The following is an 18,674-nucleotide window of genomic DNA, read 5'->3' on the forward strand; positions in this document are numbered from 1 at the left end:
CACAAAACCTGTAAATAGCAAAAGGCACCACTTTGGGGTCTACCACACATATATACCAAGTTACACTGACAGATTATTTGAGTTCTGCTCCGGAAACGAAATACACCTCTCACTTTTGAGACAAAGTCTAAATCGTTTCCATGGAAACCGAGAAACTAAGAAATCATAAAAACCTGTAACTAGCAAAAGGCACCATTGCAGCTTCTGACTGGTATATCTACCTGGTTATTAAGTTCTGCTCCGGAAACGAAGCCCAGCCCTCCATTTTGAGACAAAGTCCGAAACATTTCCATGGAATCCATAACAAACACTTGTAAATAGCAAAAGGCACCACTTTGGGGTCTGCCACACAAATCTACCAAGTTTTGCAGAAAAATATTGAACGGTGTTTGAGTTCTGCTTCGGAAACGAAGCCCGCCCCACCATTAGACTAAAACCAAAATGTTCCATGGAAAAACAAAAACAAAAACAAAAACAAAATTAAATAAATAAAAATAAAAATGCCAAAACTCTGTAAATAGCAAAAGGCACAACTATGGGTTGAGATCATTGTATCTATCAAGTTTGGTCTAAAAATATTGAACGGTTTCAGAGTTATGCTCCGGAAACAAAATGATTACGGACGGACGGACAAGGCGTGGACTATATCCCCCCGCATTACATGACTGGGGGATAACAAGTAGAGCACCTGAACGCAAGAGTTTGACTTCACCCGCAGTTCCTTGTATTCCCTTTGATACCACGATTACGATAAAGCGTGGCCAGTAGTCAATTGATTTAGTGGATCTGTGTTCAGTATTATCAGGATCAATGTCAAGTGAACGTATTGTCTTTTTGGTAGGTGTTTGGTATTCCATGGTTAGTAATTATTGGTTCATCACCCGAGCTCCCCATCCACCACAGAGTATCACAAGGACACTGCTTAAACCAAGCGGATCTCCAGCTCGACTGAACAAGTAAGGTAATTGTAAGGTGTTTTCATACGTTTATTCATACACAGAAATTACACATTGTGCACAAACAATACGACGGTGCAAGGCATACATCTAACGCATTTATTGTTACAACAGTGACGTCAGCGTATTTTCACAACATGACGAGACATCCTTAACAACAACCACAGTTCACAGTTTGATGTTCTGACGTCACGGAAATAGGACGACTTGTAAAGAACTGTAACTTCACTCAGCTAGGCAGGGCTATGTCACCACACAGTCATTGAATTTCGATGTTACGGAAATAGTCAGATCTTTTGTTATGAACGGTGCATAAATATTTGAGATAAAATTACTAAACTGCCGAAACACGCTCACCTTACGACCCTCTTTCCTGTTTCATATTTGTGTGTATGTGTAAGGAAGCCGTTAAGAATCAGCCTACTGCTACCTGGATCCACCTTATACAATAATACACACTGCTGGTACATGATTATGACGTCCATTCAAAGAATTGGTGACTCAATGTTTTCTTAACTTTCATAAAGTGGCCAGCAGACACAAGCGTCTATTGTAATTTGGTCGAAAGTTCTAAGGCTTCACAGTTCTCTGTGTTGGGTTGCACCCCTGGGCAGGCAATTCAAACTGCAAATAACAAGAATAATAATGTTCATGGCGCCCGTTCCAAGAATTGGTAACCCATTGTTTGCTTCCGTAAAGTGTTCAGCAGAGACGACATATGCGTATACTGCAATTTGAACGAAAGGATTAAGGCGTAACAGTTCTCTTTGTTGGGCAGGTGTTTAATTTCTGTTTAGCACGATTATGTTTCGAGGTTTGTTAACCCCACACCTGTTTTTGTGAGTTTCACCAAAATGGTAAACGTCCGAGACCTGCATGTTTTCCCAATGTCAATATGACACGACGTTGTATATGACTGGACTACTGTTAAAGGTGGTATCAATTCCAACTCGGAGACGTATTCCCTGTGTTACTTAGTTGACATCTTTTTCTTGATGCTGGTCAGTAAAGACATTGGAAAGGTCATCCTTCGCGGTGGCTGACTAAATTTGTCCTTGTAAATAGTATGTGCCTGTCTGATCAGCTGACGAAATAGGCTGTCAACCTGTTCCTTGTCTGACGTGGATAATTCCATGTACCTATGTTCCCAGTCAATGGTAGCCACAGCATCGGCGACTTGCCATATGGGAGTCTTCCTTTCAGCATCCATGTCCAGCTTATTGGCAACAATAAATATTGGAACTTTCTGCTCACCCTTCAGCTCCAGAATCAGATCCCTGAGTTTGTACAGCTGTTCAAAGGAATCTTTGTCCACAACGGAATACATCAGTATGAAAGCTTCACCGTCCTCAATGGCCATTTGTCTCAAAGAAGGGACGGAGTCACCTTTGGTGATGTCCACAATGTCCAAACTGTAGCGCATACCTTTGTCTTTTAATTGGCATGAGTATATGGTTTCAAAAGTGCCTTTGTATTTTTCAAGAAACTCACCACCAAGAAACTGAGATATCAGTGTGGTCTTTCCCACTCCTTCTCCACCCAAGACAACAATTTTCAGTTCATCTTTCTTCTTACCATGACGGAGGGACGTGGAGCGGGGCTTTGCTGTACCATTCTTCCAAGTAGCCATGGTGAATGAGCTCGCGTTGATGGTCGAGTTTCCTCCCTCTGAATTTGCACAGAGCATTGACGCTTTATATGGACTCAGGGCATGCACGTCATGATGACACCTTAGCGACAGTGATTTCACGTTTTCTTCCATGTGAGACTTCAATAAATGAGCGAATAAATTTTGTCTAACTGTTAGGGTTGCTCCTAGTGACGAGAAGAAACAGAATGGAAATAGTTATTTCTGTCTGTTGTTCAGGTAAACCATCATCATTTTGTCCTCTACTGAGGAGAAACCTTCATAGCGATACTTCCCAGCAACATGAAGTTAGAAATGGTTTGTAGATTCGAATCCCGAATCTGAATTTTGTGTTCGGTTTCGGAATTGGAATCCCGAACAGGATTGTATGTTGGTATTCTCTTACAGACTGGGCACTTGGTATTCGGCATTAAGTTGAAACATATTTATTTCAGCAACAACAGAATTTTCATAAACTGAACTGGTCAACAAGCTCAAAATAGCTTGTATGAAGACCGCTCCAATGTACATAGATATATGAAGCAGTATCTTGACAAGATGATATCAAATGAAAATAGACGTTATGACGTGTGGTCGGACGATTAAGATTATGATGGTTATATACATCTATGGCATTTGGATCCGTAGTAGTGTAGCTCTGAGAATTATAGGTTGTAGTATATGATTTGCTCAGTTATAACGCCCAGTTTCAATTATACATAGATGAGTTTATGGAAGATGTTCCATATAAGACTGTTTCTAATGAAAACCCTTTGTTAAAACCAAATTTATCAAATCTGAAACTTTCAAAGAAATTTTGGTTGTTTCAAAGGCATTTAGAAGGTATATGCGTTATAGTTCAGATTCTTTATTATACAAGGTCACAACGTTTCGAGACAGTTCCTAGTCTCTTCTTCAGGTGAGGTGAAGAAGAAGAGACTACGAACTGTCTCGAAACGTTGTGGCCTTGAATAATAAAGAAGTTGAACCATAAAGCTTCATAAAAAGAAATAATGACTGCATCTTCAGCAGGGTGGCCACACAACCAATCTCCTCTCTGTGATATATATCTGTTGTACTTGTCATCGTTGAGATCGCTTCATTGGAGCATTTCAAAAAGTCTTGAATTGATATTTGGATCGAAATGAATATGTTTAACTCTGGGACGTCAGGCAGATTCGAAACCATTGATGTATGTACGAGATTTATTACATTTTGCAGTAAAGCATTCCATAAATTTACAGCGACCTGTAGAAATGAATTGTAATACTGAACAGTACGACTGGCAATAATTTGCAAATCATCATCAGCAAATAATCGTATATTGTTGCCATGCCGTCAACAATTATTTATATAGAACAAAGAGAGAAGTGGTCCTAGAAAAGAACCTCATGGGACGCCAGCTTTTACCAGGAACAGCCATTTATGACTACTCTCTGGAATCGATATTCTAAATAACTTTTGAACGATTGTTATAGTGAACCATCAATTCCGCAACATTTGAACTTAAGCACGAGTATTTTGTGCCCCATTCGGTCAAACGTTTTGCTGATGTTGCAAAATACTAAGTGTATTTATTTACCTTTGACCATTGCCCTGGCTCTGAAATTATACAAGTATGTCAACTGTTTCAAGTAAGAGTGCCTTGGGATGAAAGCTGACAGTAAACTGGAAAAGATGTTATAGCCTCCGAGATAACTGAAAACAATCCATACCGATGGTAGTAACAATTTTGTTTGGCATTTACTTGGCAACGTACATACAGCAGAATGAGTGTGCATCTTTAACTATGATACTTACTATAACAAGATAGAAAAATAGATTGCAATCTCTCTGTCTCTCTCACACACACCCTCCCTCTCCACCCCCACCCAGGTGTTCGACAAACCTGTGTCATCTTCCTTCACGTCCATTGATATCATTTACAGAGTGTATAAGGGGGCAAGAAAAGGATGTTAAGGGTGCCAGGTCAACCCAACCCCTCCATGTGCTGGATTGACTCCCAAAAAAGCACACGACTCTGTCCCCCATGAATCAATTCTGAAGTCTCTTCAGTGTATTGACCTCCCTCAGCAATTACTTGATTTACTCAGGTAATTAATGACTCGCAGGGCTACTCAGCTTGAGACATTTCGGCATGTTTACGACTGGGTCCTGTGTAAGCGCAAACGGTCATGGAGATCAAAATAGTCTAGTACTATTTTCAAGAAAAGATAACTCTAAATTTTTAAACATGGCTCTTAGAATATCATACATCCCGTGAGCAAAACAGCAATACGTTCATTCCCGTTGCAAATACATGTATGTTTCAGTGTTGACAGTTGTTCATCCTTTAGCTGAAAGCTCATGTTTAAATTGCGCTTTGTATAGCTTAGGCTGCATAAAAAATTAAATATTTCTCGGGGACATTTTTTTTCAAAAGTGACGAGGGCAGTAGGTGTATATTTATAATTTTTCATTGAAGAAGAAGTGACGAGGCAGGAACATAGCTTTATTTTTTTCTCTCAGAAATACAACTTGGGAGGTTTAGCACTTGCTAGTGGGTTGTAGATTCCGTGACACTCGTTCTTACAGACATTCATTATTATGATGGACAAACATATGATCGGGTCGCGGCCAAGTCAAAATTATGTTACGCGCAATAAAAAATGTTACGCGCATAAATAAAAGTGACGCGCCGATGTACGAGAAACATTTCACTTACTTATTTAGCCTTAACGAGGTTTCAAAGTTCAACGGTTGCGCCATTTTCATGATTTGAAATGCGTTTTATTACGCGCTGGTTGATTGGTTTGCCACGGTTCTTGGCAATGATGGCGTACGAGAGGGGTAAGAGTCTTCTTGTAGGTACTTACCATCTCGGGCCTTCTACGCACAGATCCCCAAAGTCACTTACTCATCTCCTTTACATGGATGACATCGAGCCACGTGCCAAAGGAGATGCCAATTTGAAAGAACATCTTCTTCTTGTTGAGTCCTTTTCTAATAGTATTGGCATGGCATTTGGACTTGACTTGTCTTTGCTTTCATTTGGCAGTTGTGCTGGTGTGTTGCTCATTGTTTTCGGTGCCCTTGGTTTGGCTGCAGATCAGGAGGGTACCTGGATTCACAGTCCTTCTGAAATTAACTTCTGGGTAATGCAGAAAGCTGCAATATTCCAGCTCTATGGCTGCGGTCTGTAAATAATCGTGTCTGGACCAGACAATCCAGTGATCAACAGCAGGAGCTTCTATCTGCGCAAGTGGGAACCATGTGTCAGCCAGCCAAGTCAGCGAGCCTGACACCCGATCCCGTTAGTCGCCTCTTACGACAAGCATAGCCGTCGTTTATGGCAAACGTGGGTTGCTGAAGGCCTATAGTATCCCGGACGGATCTGCTGTTTAATAGGGAAGACACAGCCGGTCAACAACATCTGAATACAGTGGTGGGTGAGAATGAAAACGTTGTGTCCTTTATACCTACATCAACTGATAAGTCATTAGATATTGTTCAACTTGGGTAGCATCCTTGATAAATATTATTGCATCAGGACATCAAGATATCGCACCTGGGCTGATATACGGTTGTTGGTGACACATCCCAATGACGAAACAGAAACATAGCTACTGTTGATGTTGTTTACAATAGCTCGTCAACAACATCTGAAATTCATGTTAGATGAGGCTAGAAACGTTCTGTTGTTGATATAGAAATCAAATGACAAGTCATGAGATATTCAGTATGTGACTCTGTCACATTTTTTCAGTGAGGGAGAGAGTATGCTGTACTAGCATTCACCAGCTTCAAAAACGACAGTCAAAATTCAAGAATCTAGTGGCAAACGGTGCTAGTGGAAAAGTTCCCTGTGAAATACTGCACAGATAGAGCTACTTTTCTCCAGTATTATTTGATTTGCCTATTTTCCTTACTTTTTAATTACTCAATAAAAGTACACAACGCAAAGGCCATAATAAAACCATGAACAGGGAAACACGAGGATCATTCTACACTGAACTCCTGAACGACTGGACAGTAAATTTTATTCTCTAAAAAAAACACCCACGGTGGTACATGAGAATATAATTAAATACAATTTAAGCTAAATACACAATCAATGTGTAGGGGTACTAAAACAGGTAGATAAATTCTTATTATCACACTTCCTTTACAATTTCAGTTCATTTGACAAGGCAGTAAGGAATTTACCTAAGTTTTTCAAATGTTTTGTTTTCTTTATTGAAAATAACCGTTTAAGTTTAAACAGGTTAGGCCATTTATAGAAACGTGCATCGTCCGCTGCTGGAGAGGAGCGTCACATCTGAAAAGGTGGTGGAATTCGTCCACAACAGTCGGAGAATCGCAAAGTCTGCAGAGCCTTTTTTCTCCCAGATTGTTGTACCGGCGTCCTGTTTCTATCGTTATGTTGTGGATCCAGACGGGCGGCCACGATGGTTTTACATTGTCTACCAAAACCGAAAGTGTTTTGTCTGACATATATAAAGTCAATGATGTATAATTGCAATGCAGATGATCATTTAATGACGCTACATAGCAATACCTGAAGCATAAACTATAAATAGATGATAACTTAAGTCCACGTCTGTCTACAGATCTGCTAGTTGCGTTTCCAATGTTGAAGGTTGAAGTTTGAGCTTAATCTTGAACGATTTTTCAGTTGATTTCAAACACTCATATATCACTTGAATGTTGATGTTCATACAGAGTTGTGAAAAAAGATACTTGCACAAAGTAAAACCTGGGAAGAGGTCTTTCTAGCCAAAAGAATAACCTGTCCCTGTAAAACAGAAACCTCAAATGCGGTTATTCTGGGAAAACAAGAGATGATTAAACATATAGTGAGAAGCACACTTCAGGTATACATAAATATTCTGTACCATCATCTGTCAAACTTATCTGAGCTCAACGATGCCCTGCACCATCGGAGACTGTCGCACGGTACTGAAGCTCTTCCATGGTTGCACGCGTCAACCCTCGATGATGATCGAAGAAAGACGAACAATGTCAATATTCATTATTTCTTTTAACATTCGGGTTTTGGGATTTGAATCTCGCGAATCTGAATGTTTTTTTTTAATATTCGGAATTTGTATCCCTGTTCTGAATGTGTTTTTTTCTCAAATTCGTCTTTTTTTCCTTTTGCAGATTCCGCATTCGCCATTTGGTATTCAGTATTTGAAGTCTCATAATGTGTTTCATTTGCACATTTAGAATCCGGGACTTGATCTGCAGAGTAACTGTACTCTTTGTACTCTTGCACTAACTCTTTGCCTTCACTCACGGGATTATCTGTCTGTCGTTCGCAGTAGGGGATCGTCTCCTGCTTGTATGAGAAGAAAAGAAAGACCAACAAAGTCAATAATTTGAAACATACTTTCATTGTGTCACGTTTTCATCATGTAAGACAATGTTAAATTTTAAACATGAACCTGACTCTGTGAAATGATCCCTAGTTTTCTTGACCTGAGGAAGCAGGTAGTGGCATTTTCACCATGTCATATGAGACATTGTTTTAAGAGCGTAGTTAAATTTCAGTTTTGAAAATATTGTTACGAGTATGTATTTTCTGTATATTTTGTTATTAATTAAGTAATTATCATTGTTGGGTCACAACGTTTAGTGTTTTGAATAATAATTATGATGGATCACATTTCGTATAATAGAAGGTCAGCATTTTAAGGATTTTGGCAGCAGATTTAGTGTAAATTATCTGCCCTTCACTTTCTTTATGTTACTTCCGGGAGGTTATTCTAGATTTCTCCACGTTAGTGGCGATGGTCGTATTTGCTCGAACTATCGGGAAATGACTGAAAGTATATAGAAAGGCTAGTTGCCGTGTTAAGACGGACACATCACAGGAGTAGCATCATAAGTCGCTGTCAACGTTGGATGTACATTAACCGCTGTCAGACCAATCGCTGTGATACATTCTGCATGACTCTTTCTCTCGCACTAAGACTCTGAGGAGTTTGCTATGTTATATTTTGTGACCCATTGCCTTAGATTTTGTCTCACATGTATTTTATGTGAAATCGGTATTGTGAAATTGACACATGACTTTGTATACCTAATAATAACATTTGAATGTTTTTTACTTGTCTTTGTTCTGTTTTGCTGGTTCACTGAGGGTTTCTTACATCGTTTGTCACCACAAATTCTTAACCGTAACAAAATTGGGGGCTCGTCCGGGATAGTATTCATTTGACATTTGAGAGCATTTGCGAAATTTATTTCAAATTTCTGCAATTTTGCCACAATCCTTTTCTGGAGAAAGCAAAATGGTGTTTGAACTTGAGAAGTTTGTATTGTCCCCTGACTCTGAGATTTGAAAAAGTTTGAGATGGACAAAGAAATAGCGAGAGAAATAGAACTGAAAAAAATGGCAATTGACAGAGAAATTATGTTGAAAAAACTGGAAAACCGTTCTCAGCCCCTAGATTCTTCCTCATTTGACATTGCAAGACATGCTAGGCTTGCACCCCCTTTTAATGAGAAAGAAGTAGACAAATATTGTCTACATTTTGAGAAAGTTGCTGAAAATCTCAAGTGACCTAGGGAGTCATGGACTATGTTCCTGCAAACTGTTTTGAATGGTAAAGCTCAGGATGCTTATTCAGCCTTTTCAGTACAACAAATCTCAGATTATGATCTTGTCAAGAGTACACTTTTGAAACCTTATGGGTTAGTGCCTGAGACTTATCGTCAGAAATTCGGAAATGCTCATAAAAGGGACAATGAGACTTTTGTAGAGTTTGCTAGCGAAAAGGATACATTGTTTGACAGGTGGTGTGGGTCTAAGGAGTCACAGATTTTGATGATTGGAGACAAGTTAGTGTTGATGGAAGATTTCAAGCAGTTTGCTCATTTTGACCTTAAGACTTATTTGGATGAACAAATGGTTAATGACTTACATAAGGCAGCAATGTTGGCAGATGATTATTGTTTCAAGTTGACTTCTTTTAAGTCTCCTTTAAGTAATGCAAAGTCCCCGGTTAAGACTTCAGGACATACATGTTACAGTGGTGTTAGAACATGTTCAAATCCTAGTGGCAAGCAGTCACATACTTTTCAGTCTAAGCCTAAGACTACCAGTGTGAATTTGACTTCAGATCTGATTTCAGGTGAGGTGAAATTTGGTGTTCTTGACTCTCTCCCACTTTCCGTGTGTCGACTTGTTGATTGGTAATGATCTTATGAAGGCCAAAGTTGGTGCTGATCCTATTGTCACTGATGTCCTGGAGAGTTCGGTTAGTACAGAAAAGTTGGAGGATGAATTTCGGGTATTTTCCCTTCTTGTGCAGTGACTCGTTCAGTGTCGAAAAGCATTTCTTCCAAGACTTCTTTGCAGAATGATACCATTTATGATTTGTCAGGTACATTTATGGATCAGTCTTTGTGTGAGGTAAAGACAGATAACTTATCTTCAAAGAGTAGTAACTCTTCAGGCTTCTTGATTAAGTCTGATAAGTCAGATGGCGAACACATTCTTTCCAGAGAGCAGCCCATTAGTGCAGAGGGTGAGGATGTTGAAGTGCAGAAGTTGGCTAGTAAGGCCATTTCTTTTGAGGAGTTTAGCAAGGTTCCAGTTTGTTACTACAATAGGGATGGAGTTCTGATGAGGAAATATTGGCCGCCGGATGTTCCTGATGAATGGAAATTGTTCTATGAAATTGTGGCACTGAAATTATTTTGAAAACATGTACTTTCATTGGCACATGAAAGTCCCATGGCAGGTCATTTGGGTGTAAACAAAACTTGTGAGAGAATTTTAGCACATTTCTTTTGGCCCAGTTTGAGACAAGATGTGGCTGAATTTTGTAAGACCTGTCATGCATGCCAAATTGATGGAAAACCAAATCAGAAAATTCCATCCGCTCCCTTGAAACCTATACCGGCTTTTGAGGAACCTTTCAGTAGAGTTATTATTGATTGTGTTGGTCCACTACCTAAGACTAAGTCTGGTAATCAGTATTTGTTCACTATCATGTGTGCTTCTGTCAGATATCCTGAAGCAATTCTGCTTTGTAGGATTGTTGCTCCTGTTTTTCCCCAACAGTTGGTTTGCGAGATGTTGTTCAGTCCGACCTGGGCTCAAATTGTATGTCTAAGGTGTTTCACAAAGCTATGTACCAGTTAGGTATTAAGCAAGTTAAGTCAAGTGCTTATCATCCAGAGTCACAGGAAGCTTTAGAGAGGTTTCATCAAACTTTGAAAAATATGATCAAACTTATTGTTTTGAGGCAGAGAAAGATTAGGATGAGGGTGTGCATTTGTTGCTGTTTGCTGTCAGAGAGTCAGTTCAGGAAAGTTTAGGGTTTAGCCCCTTAGAACTTGTATTTGGTCACAGTGTGCATGGGCCACTTAAACATTCACGAGAACAATGACTCAGTGACAGACCTGAGATCATTCTCTAAGACTATGCGTCTACATTTGGGGACAGACTATCAAAAGCAAGTGAGTTGGCCAACTCCAAAGTTTCACAAGACAAAATGAAGCTAAACTATGACAGAAAGTCAAAAGAGAGAAATTTCACTTGTGGTGAGAAAGTGTTAGTTTTGCTTCCCATTGCTGGTCAGTCACTGAGAGCAAGATATCAAGGTCCATATGTTGTTGACAAAAAGGTTAGCAACACAGACTATGTCGTCTTGACGCCTGGTCGTCGTAAACAAAAGAGATTGTGTCATGTCAACATGATAAAGAAATATCATGACATGTTAGAAACCAAATATGTCAATTGTATTGCTACACTCTCCCCAGTTACTGATTGTACTAAAGACAATTGTGAAAATGACGACAACATTGATGATTGTGTTAGCAATGTAAAGTTTGATGATGTTTCACCAAAGTTGATAAATTCTGATATGTTAGCTCACCTTGATGAGAAACTGTCACAATTATCCCCTGAGCATAAGGTTCACATATCAGATTTGATTCATGAGTTCTCTCACTTATTTCCTGATGTGCCTGGTCGAACCGATGTTGTTAGCCATGATATAGACGTAGATAAAAACAACACCCTTATCGGATGAATCCAGTAAAACATGAAATTCTGCGGAAAGAGGTGAAATACATGCTGGACAATGACATTACTGAACCCAGTGACAGTCAGTGGAGTTCACCATGTGTTCTTTTGCTGAAAAGTGGAGGTGGCTCACGCTGCTGTGCTGACATGAAAGCTGTCAGTGCACTCTCACGAACTGATTCGTATCCTAAACCGAGAGTGGGTGATTGCCTTGATCGCATTGGTCAAGTATATAAGTAAGTTTGACTTACTGAAGGCTGATAGTACAGACTTACGGACCGTGCAAAGAAAATATCGGCATTCGCTACGGCAGATGGACTGTATCAATACAAAGTGATGCCGTTTGGTCAGAAGAACGCTCCAGCGACGTTCCAGAGACTCGTCAACAATGTCACATCAGCCCTTGATTGTGTCGAGGCTTACATATGTGATGCCATCGATTACGACATGGAGTGAGATGACCATCTGAAAAGGACGAATCTCGCCAAGTGTGAATTTGGGAAAGCACAAGTTGAATTTTTAGAGCATGTTGTAGGGCATGGCCAGGTACAACCAGTTGAAGCAATTGTACATACTTATGAGATTCTTGGGGATGGCTGGCTATTACAGAAAGTTTCATCAAAAGTTCTCAGATGTTGTATCACCACTTACCTACTTTTGGGGAAAAGGTAAAATTTTAGCGGGATGGCAGTTGTCAGACTGCATTTGAAAAAGTCAGTGCCATACTCATGGATTCTCCAGGCACGAAATTTTGAAAAAGCATTTAAGTTGCAAATAGATGCAAGTGATGTTGGTGCAGGTGCGTTCCTTATTCAAGAGGATGATTCAGGAATTAAACATCCAGATTGTTATTTTCCAAAGAAATTTGACAAGCACCAAAGAAATTATTCAACCACTGAGAAAGAAACATTAGGTCTTTTGTTAGCTTAACAGCATTTTGAAGTGTACCTTGGTACCATCACTTTGCCAACTGAAGTTTTTACTGATCAAAATCCCTAGACGTTTCTTCACAAAATGAAGAACAAGAATCAGAGACTTATGAGGTGGAGTTTGACTTTGCAAGGGTTCAATCTTGTGATCAAACACATTAAAGGCAAAGTTAATGTTTGTGCTGATGCACATTCCAGAGTGTACCTGGTTCACGGGGGATTCTTGACCGTAACAAAATGCGTCAGTATGTGAAAGCGTGTGTGGCAGTTATCCGCACTATGAGACAGTGCTGAGTATGAGGGGAAAAGACAGTCCCTGTTAAACAATGATCATTTTCGAGCAGCTGAGATGAATAATTTATTATTTATTCGTGTATTAGAAATAGAACAGTGGGTTTTATGTTTACTGGTTCAATTTTAAGGGTTTCCAGCAACATCCCAGAAGCACCACGGCGTAGGGGCATCTGAAATATACTCATCTCGTACATTCGAACCACTAGTTTATGATATCTTGTTTAAGAGGGACAGGGGCTTTCCCACACGTATGTGAATGAGTTGATATTCATTGTCACATCGGCAATTCTTCAGCCATTGTGTGAGGAGAAAAAAATAATTGTAATCAATGGTAAAATAAAAATAGAAATTAAAAACCCCTAGACGATGAGCAGTGAAGCTACTTGTGTAGTAGGGATATATAACCGGCATCTAACTTAAAACTTTTTTCATGCAAGAAAATACAATAACATTAGTCCCCATGGACCCTAGTATGGTGATCTACTTTCCGTTGTTGGCAATCTACAACCTGTTCTTATATTGTCTTGACCAAATAGTGCTATTAGTTTTAACTTTCCACATAAGTGATATTCTAGTTGTTTCACTGTCCCTTGACGATAGCTGTTTTTTTTATAATATACACATCTTCCATTTCAGTGTCAAGTTCTCGTCACGGTATGGTTAAAATATCGCCGATGTGGTGTTAAACATTACCTCACTCACTCACTCACTCACTCAATACAATAACAGAACAAAGGTACATCACCTTACTTGAGACCATAGGTACTTATGGTACGTTTGGTACCTGTATGGACCCAAACCAGGGCCCAATCTATACCTTCAGCCGTTGGTGATTGTAGTTAATTAGCCATACTTTATCATCACAAAGATACGGCGTTTAAAGTAGTCGGTGAAGTTTAATTTGCTTCGTACTTGTTGAGACTTATGTATCTCCCACAGGTGGACAATAAATTTAACAATACTTCAACCCCGGCAGATAATACAGACGCTCAAATAGCTGTTCAATTAAAATATTAAAATATTTATCTAGCTAGCTTTGTGAAATGCATTAATTAAATGATAATTGACGTTAAAAAAATCCTGCACTGTACCGACATTGAAATGTTTATCTCTTGTGGTGAAATCAATGCAGTCAAGGAGGACAGGCTTGACTGTGATTCTTCCATCATAACGGATGCAAAACGGAGGATCTTTACCTTTCAATAAATTAGTATAGGGTACTATTATAGTGTACATATCCATGTAGCTAGTGCTTGCTCAAGGCGCTGGTATTTGTTTCCCTCGATCATTGGATAACAATCTCACCGCCACATCGTACTATCAATCTCAACTCCCTCGGGATCATATCCAGTACTCTATCCAAGTTTACTGCACGTTGCTGTACCCTCAACTAGGTGTTACGCGTATTAATATGGCCACCATCTGGTCATATACCAACGGATTCGTGGGTTCTTTTAAGTGCACACTAGGGATTGTGAACACCGAAAGAGTCTGCACACAAAGTTGACTCCAAGGTATTTACACCCAGTCACAGATGGGCTCGACCCGGACACCTCAACCTCGCTAGATTATTAGCCTGACACATTCTGACTGTAACATATATATCATGTGAAAAACTGGTGATTCAAAGGGTCTTTCACACACCCTCATGACGTGACACAAGTTTTTCAACCACAGATTCAATGAATATGAGATATTATAATACACAGCCGTTAGTTCACAGCTCATGGACATTTCATATCAACAGTAGTATCATCTCAAAGAACTGCACCTGGTGAGGTTGCAAGAAATGGATGAACTGCCGACACAAACATGCTATATCGTCAGGTTTTGCAACTACTTGACTTTTGAAAAGCTTTAATCCCAAACCTTTACGAAATTTGTGGACTTTTAGTAACTGGTGTTTGTCGTAAAATGTGACTAACAAGATCTGGTCCAGACTCGCTTATTTACAGACCATGTGTAGCTGGAATATTGCTGAGTGTGGCGTAAGACTAAACTCACTCACTCACTTATGTCTCTTGTGCTTCCATTTTATTTATACCCGTTAATACTCGATATATAACGTGTTCATGTTTATTTTTTCCGGACTGACTACACATGTATATATTTGGAAACACTCCTCCAGACATCATTCGGCCTCCCCTTTATTCTTATTGCCGTCACTGCTGCTACCGATGTTCGTGGCCTTACAAGATACTTTGACATTGAGTGTAGCTTTAATAGCCCTGTGGGGTTTTACAAAACACTTTTTGCATAAACAGGTTTTGGAAAATTCATAAGTGATATTTTACTGTAATTGAGCAATGATGTCATGTTTGAATCAGTTGTATTGTCATAATGTATTGTAATCTTGTATTCGAGTCAACCAGAGGCAGGTGTTCACCTAGTGTGATCCGTGCATGACTACATCCAGTAACTGCTCAGGTATAGTCACACCAACATTGAACTAAAAACGCTAAGGACCCGGGTTCAATTTCCCACGAAGCCCATTTCTAGTGTTCCCGACATGATATCCCTGGGAAATTGTAACAAATGGCGCAGAACCATTATCACTCACTTCCACAACAGATACTTGCTCCTTTGACTGTCGAAAGTGTCCGTTATGTAATGTGTAATGAAATATCCTGCACTAGGATCTGGCGGATTATACACCAAAGGACCCTGGCAAGTTCCAGCTATATGGCGGCAATCTGTAACACCCATTTGATCCACACCATGTGTATCGATCTACGCTGTTCGGATACGATGACATCCACCATGTCGCCAAGGTTGACAACCCGATCCCGTCACTCTTACAGCAAGCACTGTTTACTGACGACCAATTCTAAGATGAATCTTCACGAGTAAGAAGGTTGGCAATGACGTATCGACCTGCAGCACATTCAGCATCTGCAAGACAGTGAAATTGAGCGAGAGAGTTAGTCAGTTAAGATTTAAAGACACCTCGGCGATATTTCAGTCATATCGTGACTAAAACTAGTTCTAAGTTCATAATATATATAATATAAAAAAAACTCTATGAAGGAAGGACCTTAAAATTACTAGATTACCATGAAATGAATTAAAATAAGGTAGCCTATATCGTCACACGTAGAAAACTATTTTTGACATCAAAATAATATAAAGGTATATGTGTCATGTTTGCAGCATAATTAGTCACATCATGCACATAAAGCTTAAATCCCAAGACGTGGGTCACTGTATTTATGGCACTTGGTACTGACCAGGTGTTCCCCCAAGTAACAAATTGCTTGACGTTAAAGGCGACATCATCGATTGGATGACCAGGTTCAGTGACGTGGTTAATACCTTGTAGTGAGTGAGTGGATTAATATTTAACGACACGCCGGCAATATCTCAGCCATATCATTACGAAAACAGTTTGTATGACAAAAAGGAAAACATTTTGAAGAATATAATCCTTCACGATGGAGAGTAAAAATACTTAGGCATCACAGATATGGATATAAAACTAGCATGGAAGGGTAAATATTGTAGTAATTAGAGCAGACAGTACGATAGAGATCGCCAATAACTGAAGGTAGATAACTAGGGACCATGGGGTGATAAATTGTAGATATTGTAAACATAGAGTATGGGCCATTGGCTTATTCTTGATAACGAGATTACCTACAGGACGGAATGTAACCTTATTTCACCTCACTACCACGCTTAATATTGTACTTACCCTACAAATAGTTGTCACCATACAGACCAACGAAAAGATGGCGGTAACTGCGATGTGTAAACTGCATGTCATGAGGAAGGTTTTAAGAAAGTGGAACCATATCATGTTCAATACGGCACTCACCTTACAACTAGTTGTCGCAATACAGAGCAATGAAAAGATGACGGTAACTGTGGTGTGTACGCTGCATATTGTTGTGTGTGTTGAATGTGTATTGTCTGTATATTTTGTTGTTAAGTAATAATTGTTATTGGGTCACAACGTTTAGTGTTTTGAATAATAATTATGATGGAACACATTTCGTATAATAGATGGTCAGCATTTTTAAGATTTTGGTAGCGGGTTTTCCGGAAATTATCTGCCCTTGGTTTTCTATTTGTTACTTCCGGGAGACTGCTAGAGCATTCTACAGTGTTGGCGATGGTCGTATGTGCCCGAACTTCAGGGAAATGACGGGAAATGACATACATACACACACACACACACACACACATACATACATACAGTGTTCCCAGAAATTATTGAGAAAATCTTTGTGTTTTTTTGTCTAATGATGCTAAGATTGGAAAAAGGGCTTTCACTGTGCACTAAGTATACTAAATAAGGGAGACAACTCTTGGAGGCTTAGAAGGCAGCTCATTACGTCAAAAGGTATCTCCCTTGTCTGAGCAGACGGCTTCCTGTGTTGACATGGCAGAATTTGCAGCAAGAGAGAAAAGAAAGCTCATTCTAGATGATTTTGAAAGGGGTGAGGCTGATGCTAAAGTGTTAGCTTGTAGACATGGTATTCCTCTGTCTACAGTATACAGAACTTTGAAGAATATTCAAACAGGAACCGGGATAGAGCGCAAAGCAGGGGCAGGTCGGCCTAGAAAATTCATTCTTGTGGATCGCCGAAGACCTGGGCAGATTGTGAGTAGGGGCAAATTGAAAAGTGTTGAGGACATCAGAAATGAAATGATTAGCAGAGGAAGTCCTCAGGTATGCAATGAAACAGTTAGGCAGGAATTACAGAGACTTAATTGGGTGAAAAAACGTGGAATTCCCTCGCCGTTGATGAAAGATGCACAAAAGGAAAAACGTTGAAACTGGTGTCGGGCTCATGAAAATCAAGATTGGGATAATGTTTTCTTTTCGGATGAAAGTTCTGTTTTTCTTTTCCCTAATTGTGTGAAAATTTGGACCAAAGATACTGTCAAACCTATCTACCAGCGACCAAAACATAGCCCGAAGTTTCACATGTGGGGTGGCATATCGGCTCGCGGAGTGACGCCATTGTGTGTTTTCACGGGAAACTTGACAAAAGAAAGATACGTTGACATTCTAAATGGTCACCTTCTTCCGACAGCACAAACATTGTATGAAGATGACTGGATTTTCCAGCATGATAATGACCCAAAACACACTGCGCTACACAAAACAGCCCGCTCAGCCACCGAAATATGACATATGTTGCATTTGACCACTTTCTAAATGGCATCGTCTAATCATAGCTTTCGGCCGTGGGAGCCGTGCCAATTTACACTCATCAGAGGGGTACACAAAGTACGCAGTCTAGACTACCAGTTGTCCGACTTTCATTTTTGTGGAAGTCGCGGTGACTGAGCGGGCTAGGCGGCTGACTTTGTGTGCTGGCGATTAGGTGCCTGACTCTGAGGGTGCGGGTTCGAATCCCGGATGGGACTCAACCGAAAAAAGTACTAGAATTTGTACTTTACTAAGAAAGTGAAATCCCAAATATGACATATGTTGCATTTGACCACTTTCTAAATGGCATCGTGTAATCATAGCTTTCGGCCGTGGGAGCCGTGCCAATTTACACTCATCAGAGGGGTACACAAAGTACGCAGTCTAGACTATCAGTTGTCCGACTTTCATTTTTGTGGAAGTCGCGGTGACTGAGCGGGCTAGGCGGCTGACTTTGTGTGCTGGCGATTAGGTGCCTGACTCTGAGGGTGCGGGTTCGAATCCCGGATGGGACTCAACCGAAAAAAAGTACTAGAATTTGTACTTTACTAAGAAAGTGAAATCCCAAATATGACATATGTTGCAAGACTGAGACTGTAAAAGGTTGATGTTTTAACATGTTTATGTAAGTAAAACGCCAGAAGGTAATAAACGTAATGAGTTACATGACGCAACATGATTCTCAATAATT

General features: G+C 39.8%; 2 protein-coding genes across 2 annotated transcripts in view; both read right to left on the reverse strand.

Moving 5' to 3' along the window:
• Positions 1-1,926: 1,926 nt before the first annotated feature.
• On the reverse strand, positions 1,927-2,586 carry LOC137283974 (ras-related protein Rap-2b-like). Its single transcript, XM_067815641.1, has one exon. It carries the CDS (start codon positions 2,584-2,586, stop codon positions 1,927-1,929), a length of 660 nt encoding a protein of 219 aa, XP_067671742.1.
• Positions 2,587-3,464: 878 nt separating this feature from the next.
• Positions 3,465-18,674, reverse strand: part of LOC137283975 (uncharacterized protein PF3D7_1120000-like) — a 36,169-nt gene continuing 20,959 nt past the window's right edge. Inside the window, exons 14-15 of the mRNA XM_067815642.1 lie at positions 4,166-4,185; positions 3,465-3,549 (exon numbers count right to left, since the gene is read on the reverse strand). Of these exons, the coding sequence (XP_067671743.1) occupies positions 3,465-3,549; positions 4,166-4,185 (105 nt within the window). The remainder of the gene's footprint in view (positions 3,550-4,165; positions 4,186-18,674) is intronic.

The sequence above is a fragment of the Haliotis asinina genome, chromosome 5, assembly GCF_037392515.1.
Source record: "Haliotis asinina isolate JCU_RB_2024 chromosome 5, JCU_Hal_asi_v2, whole genome shotgun sequence".
Classification (NCBI taxonomy): domain Eukaryota; kingdom Metazoa; phylum Mollusca; class Gastropoda; order Lepetellida; family Haliotidae; genus Haliotis; species Haliotis asinina.

Coding starts and splice junctions, on each gene's coding strand:
- LOC137283974 (XM_067815641.1), bottom strand. CDS start 2,586: ATGGCTACTTGGAAGAATGGTACAGCAAAGCCCCGCTCCACGTCCCTC.